Below are 9119 nucleotides of genomic sequence, written 5' to 3' on the forward strand. Positions count from 1 at the left end.
GTGAGTTTCGCGTTTTGGATCTTTGGTAGGCGCAGGCTTCCGTACCCGTCGTAGTGGCAGAATGGCTAACTGGTTGTGGTCACGCTGTGTTTTCGGGCCTCACCTGCAACGAATTCACCGCTCACCGGATCAATCTCGACCCGACGGCCGGGGAAGAAGGGTAGGAGCGTCCGAGAGTCTCTGTTTGAACTCCGCTGTGGGAACGGAGCCGAGTTTCATGTCACAGTGATGCTGCCGCTTCGGCCGCGGCCCGGAAGTGTCAGCGGGTTTGTTATGGAAGCTCCGCTGTCACCGCCGCGGTCTCAAGCGCTAAATGAATGAAATGGCCGCTGCAGCTCGATCCTGACTCTATCATTCTGCTGTAACACCATCAGAGAGTTTGACTGGAGCCCGATTCACTGTTCAGTAACTTTGACGGACAAGTGCTAACAGTGGCTAGGAAGCAGCTGAGGGGGGATCGCCCAAACGGAAGTGGAACAGCTTTCTAAGAATCGACAACAAATAAAAGCAACAAAACACATTCATGTTAACTCTGGAAGGGGCTGTGTAGTTTGAATATGTGTCCCTCAGACATCTTCAAGTGCCTGTAGCCAGTGCTACATGCTAAGCTAACTTTAGCAGGTGCAGTGCTCCTCATAGTTAACTATCTGTTTCTCTTTCTGTTTCCAGGGATGTAACTACCAACCCAGGCTTCTGGAGAAACACACAGACAGCCTCCTCGGCTGGGTCAGTAGCTCTTTATGATCGATCCCTTCATGTGAAGCAGAAATAAGATGTTCAGTCAGGTAATGTGTGTGTTTCCTCCCCAGGCTTCAGCTCTGTGGTCTATATCCTACTACAGCTCCCCTCTGCTCCTCTCCTACCTGTACAGGAAAGGTAGGTTGTATGGTCTTTATTCAAGGAGAGACTGATTACTTCATATCAAATTCAATTCATCTTCTACAGCCCTAAATCACAAATCACAACTTGTCTCATAGGGTTTAACAAGGTGCAACGTCCTCTGTTGTTAACCCTCATGAAGAGAAAGGGAAAAACTACAAATAACTCTATTTTAACAGGGTAGAAAAAACGTAGAAACCTCAGAGACAGACACGTGTGAGGGATCCCTCTCCCAGGACGGCAATAGATGCCACGTGTAACTGAGACTATCAGCAAAACAATTAGAACATTGATTAGAAGAAACAGTTTGTAACATACTGGAAACGTGTGTCAATTTTTAAAGTATTTGTACATGAAGGGAGCAGCAATTAAAAATGTATTGAGGAGATATTTACAGTAATGGTAGTATTGTATGTAAAGCAGTCTTGTTGTAAACATGCTCCATGATCAGATGCCAGCACCATTAGCATCCACCATTGGAGTCCAACAAGTCAGCAAATAATTCACTGGTTCCAGTTCCTCTAGTCTGAGGATGTGCTGCATTTGCCCATTTTAAAGCTCTGCAAATTGAATATCAGTCTTGGTCAGGCAAAACAAGGCACCAGACCTCCAACTGAGGAATATACATTTATAGAAATAGTTTATCGAAGCCTTATGGCATTTGAAACAAGAGATGCTGTTCCAAAGATGGACAGTTTTAGTTGTGGAAAGAGACTATGGTAAATGGACTATGGACAGTACTTTTTCCTGTCTTTTCAACCACTCTACTGTTTACAGAACAAGTGACATTCATCCATTCACGCAAACATCCATACAGTGCTTTCATATTCATACTCCGTCAAGGGTTCAGCGTCTTCCCCAAGGACCCTTCAGAGTGCAGCCTGTAGGAGTCGAGGATCGAATCTCACTACCTCCTGAGCCAAATATGGGCTGGGTGATAATTCAATATGTCATCATTTATTGACTTTCACACATGGCTGAAAATTCTATAGTCAAGGATTCTGAGCAAGCTTTTATGAAAACGGTTTTATAAGTACAGGACACAGAATTTGGTTTTAATGTAATGCTCAGTAGACCTCGGAAATTAGCCTTAATAATATAATGTGATTTTTATAAAAAAAAAATATCCAGATTAATACATATAATCCTGATAACATCAACCTCTTTGCTCAATGTTACTCTCATAAACTTCCCAGCTTTGAGAGAATAGCAGATTAAAACGAAAAAAACACTGAGGCCCTTTCTTTTTTGTAGTCAGGCTCTCCGGTCTCGGTCACATGTGTTGAACATGAACTGTTACAGTAGAAATCTCATTCGAGGGTCTGGCAGTGACACACGCTGTCAAAATCAGTTTTTTAATCTCCCTCTATTATAGCAGACAACTACTACTGTGGGTTCTTCTTGGGAACTGCAGTTGAGATTAATATAAATCTAAACAAGGAGGTCATTCCGGTGAGACATCAATAGGAAGTAATAATGTGAGGTTTGTGTTCTAATCATTAATGTATAATTGAGGTCTGGATATTGATATGCACGTGGCTGCAGGGGCAGTTGTAAGCCTGTAAATCTTTGTGTTGGTGCATGTTAATGAGGCTCGGCCCTGGCAGAGACCTGGGGGGGGCTGCAGTGTGGACGTCTGTGTAACCGTTTCTGTTTGGGCTTTTAGGTTACATCTGCAGCAGTAAGTTGGTCCCAGTGAGTCAGTATTTGGGAACCGTGGTGGTGTGTCTTCTAGGAGTGGCCTGTCTAAGAGGTGAGGCTATAGATTTCCACTGAATGACTTCCTGTGACTAATTCAATAAACCCCTCATCGATATGATGTATAATCCTGCCCGGGCCAATAAAATGTAATCAACACTGAGTCAGTTGGACAAGGTGTGCAGCCAAAAAGCATAAGAAACACGCTTGAGGCTTTGCAGCAATGTGTGTGTGTGTGTGTGTGTTTTGTGATGTGTTCTTCTATCTGTTAATCTTTGCTTTTCCCTTCTCCTCGTTTCATCTCTCTCCCCCCCCCCCCCCCCCCCCCCTCCAGGCTTGGGGAGATGGAAGAACTCGGAGTATGTTCAGTTTATCTCTATTCTCAAAGAAACGAAGGAAAATCACACTCAAACAAATAAGGTGAGGTCTTTGAAACACAAAGTGAGAATTCACCCTGAAGACTAACTTGCTCTTTGAACTAGAATTTAACTTGAAGCCCGATTCTTTGTTGTTCGTTCTCTCACAAAGAAAAAGCTGAGGTGTTACGACTTTGACTTCTCACACTGGCCTTCAGATTTCAGCTGGACAGAAGTCAGCAATCCGTACGTTTTCACTCTTGTATCCATTATATCCAAGTGGCTTTGTGTTCGCTGTAATTCTTAAAAAAAAAAAAGTTAATTCACTGTACTGTGAAGTTAACTGCCTGAATCCACTGAATGTCAAATGGTTTGTGGCTCCTTTGTTTCATTGTAAGTCTTTGACTCTTTGTGTGACAGAAAACTGTCCAAAGCTGGTGTTTCTCTGCTGAAGCCCGAGCCCAGATTAAGAGGAGCAGCAGACAGTTTCCTCAACACGGTGCGAACTCTACCATGTCACATCATCAGGTAAACGCAGCTCATACAGCAGGACCCCAAAACACAGGCAGGAGAGGATTGCATCTTCTTTTACCCTCGTCTTCTCATCTCCTTTTTTCAAAGTATGTGGTCAATGGTGCAACGGTGTCATCACATCTACTCTCTTCCTCTGCAGTTATCTTATTGTTCACTCATTCGGGAGGAGGATGCTGTACCCTGGCTCTGTGGGTTTACTGCAGAGAGCCATGAGGCCCATGCTCCAGCAAGGCCAGGCTAAGCTGGTCGAAGAGGTAAACACATACACACCTTTGAACTGTCGATAGGGTTAGGGTTAATAAATACCTAATAAATAAATACCCATCACCATCAATTTCCCTCCATTTTGTCACAGTTTGATGGCCAAAGGAACAAGCTTGTGGCTTGTGATGGGAATGAGATCGACACAATGTTTGTGGACCGGAGGAGAGAAGGGGAACCAAACAGCCAGACTCTGGTAAATGTCTACAATGATTGAAAGTTTTTTTTGTGTCTTGGGCAAATTCCAGGGTCCAACAAAACTTCTGTTACATGAAACGCATTACAGACTGTTCCTGAAATGTTTGAATTGTGCCACAGGTCATCTGCTGTGAGGGGAACGCTGGCTTCTATGAGGTGGGCTGCATGAACACTCCACTGGAGGGTGAGGAACAGTTCTATATTAATGTTCTATTAGTCTGAAACGGTTGTATTTGAATGAGATGTAAATCCTCTGTTGATGTGTTTTGTAGGTGGCTACTCTGTGCTGGGCTGGAACCACCCCGGCTTTGGAGGCAGTACGGTGAGCAGTGTTCTCACAGTTAATGCCACATCTAAAGCTGAACTGGCATCAGATTACTGTGTGTCTGTGTGTCTGTGTGTCTGTACGTGCGCTCGCAGGGAATTTCACTAAGTCTGAACCAACAATGTGAAAACAACAGGATGTCGACATTCTGGTTTTGGTTTGACAGAATTGCACAAGAGAGTCGGTTAAGGGCCATGGTAGATAATATCAGTGGAGTGGAATAAAAGATTGTAAAGCTGTTAACCCTTTAGAGGTACATGTCATCTTACAGTTTGTGGCTTGAGTTCTCTGCCAAATATTTTATTTTATTTCCCACTTGGATCCTATTTGCCAGGGAGTACCATTACCCCAGAATGAGGCCAATGCCATGGATGTCGTGATCCAGTTCGCGACACATGAACTGGGCTTCCAGCTCAACGACATAGTCATATATGCCTGGTCCATAGGAGGATTTTCAGGTACACAAGAACAAGACATGATCAGCATGTTAATGTGACTCATCCTATTCTGCTCGTTCTTACTCTTCATTTTCTGTCCCCCCCCAGCCACCTGGGGCGTGATGTCATACCCAGAGATCCAATCAGTAGTGTTGGACGCCACGTTCGATGACCTCCTGCCTCTGGCCCTCAAGGTCATGCCCGCCAGCTGGAGTGAGTTCTAGAGGTTAAAGGTCATGAACTTAACTCTGCGTCTGCTAGTTTTATTTCAATAACTGAGACATCTGTGTTCTCCCTCAGGGCCGCTGGTGCAGCACACAGTCAGGCAGTACATGAACCTGAACAACGCAGACCAGCTTCTCAAGTGAGTGGGAGAAGTTTAAAGTGAAACTAATCATCATAGGAATATGATGATGCATCATTGAACAATATAATGTGATGAAGTGGTAAATGACTCGTACGACTCCTCTTCCTCAAGATACCAGGGACCAGTCCTGCTGATCCGGAGAACTAGAGATGAGATCATCACCACAACGTAAGTCCCCACAGTCCGTCTGTCAATCATCTCTCGGTAAATATAGCAGCACAGTGCATTTGACTGTTTGTGGAACATTATGTGCAATTTGTGCAGGAAGTGTTTTCACAAAGTGTTTGGATAAGATTAAACTGTTACCAGAAGCTTGTGAAACTCGCACCTGATATATTTTATGACATTCACTGTTGTGCAAAGCTGTTTACAACTGCCTCAGGAAACTATTACTGATACAATGATGAGCTTAGAGTAAATGTTTATTCTGAAGTACCTTCCTTTTAAAAACGTTCACAGCACAGATCTATGAAAAGTGTTTTCAGTAAGAAACTGTTGTGCTGAATGGCATAGAATAACTCGAATGTCCCTCAGTAGAGAGCATACCTCCAGCAACAAGTCCCCTTATGAAACTACATTTATATTCACCAGATCCAGCTTTTTATTTCTGTCTTAAATTTCTCACACTCATATCAATCCCTTGCTTTTCTAAAATAAAAAAAAAGAAATCAAGGGAAATGTTGAAAAATGCCATATCTCATAATTAGGGCTGTGAAATGATTAACATTTTTAATCAAATTAATCACAGGTTTCAATGGATTAATCATGATTAATCACATTACCGATTTTTTCGGAATATTTTTGTGAAAACAAGATTTATGACATTTAACTTTTCTTTTGTGCTGCAACTCAGCAGTTCTTCAGCAGTTATCATTGCTTTTCCATATGGAACATTAATATAATCTTCATCCTAAACAGAATTCGGGCTCCTTAGCCATTGTGTGGTTGAATAAAACTTTTTTTTTTTAAATTAAACAGAAATTATTTGAGCTTCTTAGCCATAGGATGGTTGACATTTTTTATATTTTTTGTCACACAACCATTAACCACACCATGATACAATCTAATGCCTCTAAAGGCCCTCTTAGCTACTCGGTCTTTAGCCAGTTGGTGAGGCAAACTAACTTGTTCAAATTCTCTGACAGTAAAGCTGACCGCTTCTTTTGCACAATGTGTCCGGCGAGTGAGTCTGGTTTGGCGCATTCCACTTGAACGCCCCTCGCCGACCAACACATGCTTCGCGTTGCGGTGGTTAGGCGGGTATTGCTACGGTGAAACGATAACGTCTTCTCGCAGAGTGTGCATATCACCTTGGTTTTACTGAATGTTCGATCTTTGTTTTTTTGGAACACGATCTTCCCGTCCAGAAGGTCCTCAGGTTCATCAGAATTATCCATGTTGTTTGTTTGTTTGAATGGCAGCTGTCGTCTGACTGCATTAGAGCGGCGACTAGTGCAGAGGCGGCGGAGTTGGAAGGTCCTTCTGCGCATGCGTTAAATGCGTTAAAAAAAAAAAACGAATTAATCCTGTAATTTAATCATAACGCGTTAACGCGTTAACACAGCTCTACTCATAATGTTAAAGAAAGTGTCAAAAGAAAGTCTGCTTCTGCACCAAATTGTAATGAGTTCTTTCCCGGGTCTCATCCCTCCTCAAAATGTCGTTGAAAATGGTTTATAGTTTTTACATAATCCTGTGAACAAACAAACATAAACATAAAACAACAACCTCTTCCGCTCACCACCGTTGTGGCTTCGCAGAGGGAAAAATCTGTAAATTTACTCCCAACACATTACCACTAAGTTCCTTACTGTTCTCCAGGGGTCCAGAGGACGTCATGTCCAACAGAGGCAACGACCTCCTGCTCAAACTGCTACAGCACAGGTGAGTCTCATCAATGTTAATCTCAATAGTCAACAACTTTTGAATCTGTTCAGTTTACCCGAGTGACATGTTTTCCTTTGCAGGTACCCTAAAATAATGACGGATGAAGGGATCAGAGCTGTCAGACATTGGCTGGGAGCCTCCAATCCTATAGAGGAAGGTGAGTGTGGTCACACCATGACCGTTTCATAGACTGTATAAAGAGATGGACAACATGGCAGATTCCCAAAAGTGGAGCCAAAGCTTCTCAATCACCCCCTGGTGGCTGGCTGCAGTATGGGTCATTCGCAGCTCCTCCGTGTTAGTGGATGGGTCATGTCACAAACCCCCAAAATTTAGATTTTCTCAACATTTTTTTTAAGTAGCTGTTTTCACACTGCTGTATGTTCAAGTGTTGATTGTTGGCGATAGGTTTGGTTTTAATTAGTTGCTATAAAACATGACAGGGAGAATTTGCTGCTGTGGCTCCTTCCCCCGATCACTGCTAAGCAAACTCTGCCATTTGGGCTTCATTGAGATGTGCTGTCTATCTTAATATAAAGTTTATGGTTGGATTCATTACTTTATGCTTTTAACTCTGTCATGTTAGTGTAGAACAGAATAAATGAGAGGATACAGCGCAGCAGTGTGTAACACCAGCTCACTCTTGCCCTGCAGCATCTGTGTACAGTGGTTACGAAGTGGACGACGACTGGTGTGTGTCTGTGCTGCAGTCGTACAAGGCCGACGGAGATGCTCTGTTTCCATGGAGTGTTGGTAAGCCCCAGGTCCCTTTCACATTTAATAGGCAAATAGAGTTTCTCACAGCACGGCCCTCGTAGCTCCATGTATCACCTCATTGTTCCTGTCTGCTCTGACACATCTCTTACTGTTACCAGGTGAGGATATGACTCTGGAGGGAAGGCGGCAGCTGGCTCTTTTCTTGGTAAGGAAATGATCTTTTGTTCACCATGTCCTCCATCTCAGTGGGGACACTATTTTCTCCTTCCTGTCTGGGTTAAAGAGCAGCCACCTGTGGTCTTTACTTCATCATCCTGAAACAGGTTGTTGCACCTACTCTGGTTCCTCCATTCACACGTCCAAAGTCTAATTTCCTTTTCTTCAATAAGCCCCCATTTTTCTTGCTCTAGGCTTACCTTCCCCTTTCTCTCACTCCACACACACACACACACACATAAAAAGGAGAACGTATCACAGCTACTCGCAGACATCATTACTGCTGAGAAACACTTTCCCGGTTGCCATAGCAACCAGTTCACCTGTGCTCTCAGGTTGACTGGTGTAATATATTTCACCACGCTCAGCTTATTGAAGTCATTTAACATCAAACAAGAGGAGTGCCATCAATTACAGCTAATGCTATGCTTTTCCTCCCCGGGTAATGCCTTCTGAATTGGACTTTATTCACCTCCCCATGTAAACCCTTAAGAGACGGGGGAGATGTGCCGGCAGTGAGCCAGACACACCGAGCCTAATATAATCAAGTTCTGCACTTTTTGTTCATTGCCCTCCCACACCTCTCATTCTCAATTCCTCCTCCGTCCTCACTCTTTTTTTCTCTCTCTCCCTCTCCAAGGCACGGAAGCACATGCGGAACTTTGAGACGACGCACTGCACTCCTCTCCCCGCCTCCGAGTTCCACTCACCCTGGAGACTGTAAAGAAAAGAGGCGGGTGGATGAGAGGGAGAGAACAGTATAGGATTTGGACGGCCCGCGGTCAGCGCGTGTTCCTGGCATGTTGTGAATGTATTACTGTGGTTTCTCCTCCCTGCAAGACAGATTTATTGTCATATACTGCTGCTGTGGTGGCTTCTGAAAATTTCTGGTCTAATCTAACCCGGCCAAGAACGTGTAAAATATGGTTCATCTTTTCTTTTTAAGGTTAGTGTTTAGTCATTGTTTTAAGTGTTAGTCTCTTCAAAAAGAAAAGGACGCATTTTAAGTAAATGCACAAGCCATCACTCACTCCTTCCATTGTTCCCTCTTTGGCTGTATTTGTAAGAGAATAAACATATACACAACCGCAAGTTAATAGACATAAGGACGGTGTTTAATCTTTAAAAATGCAGCCAGACGGTTTAGGCTTTTCAAGTTTTATTTTCTGTGGCACTATCTTTCTGAACAGAGTTATTCTCAAACATGTTCTATTAAATAAGCGAAATAAAATGTTTGACATAAG

The 9119-nt window shown here is 43.3% G+C and overlaps 1 protein-coding gene across 1 annotated transcript; it reads left to right on the top strand.

The window, feature by feature from the left end:
• The first annotated feature begins 1 nt into the window (after position 1).
• abhd16a (abhydrolase domain containing 16A, phospholipase) lies at positions 2 to 9118 on the top strand. Its single transcript, XM_053431906.1, has 20 exons — positions 2 to 160; positions 670 to 726; positions 810 to 876; positions 2546 to 2632; positions 2912 to 2997; positions 3106 to 3179; positions 3354 to 3461; positions 3607 to 3721; positions 3823 to 3924; positions 4047 to 4110; positions 4199 to 4248; positions 4586 to 4709; positions 4797 to 4901; positions 4989 to 5052; positions 5167 to 5223; positions 6877 to 6939; positions 7023 to 7099; positions 7597 to 7695; positions 7818 to 7864; positions 8516 to 9118. Exons 1-20 carry the CDS (start codon positions 62 to 64, stop codon positions 8597 to 8599), a joined length of 1629 nt encoding a protein of 542 aa, XP_053287881.1. The 5' UTR covers positions 2 to 61; the 3' UTR covers positions 8600 to 9118.
• The last annotated feature ends 1 nt before the right edge of the window (position 9119 follows it).

This window comes from Pleuronectes platessa, chromosome 10 (genome assembly GCF_947347685.1).
Source record: "Pleuronectes platessa chromosome 10, fPlePla1.1, whole genome shotgun sequence".
Classification (NCBI taxonomy): domain Eukaryota; kingdom Metazoa; phylum Chordata; class Actinopteri; order Pleuronectiformes; family Pleuronectidae; genus Pleuronectes; species Pleuronectes platessa.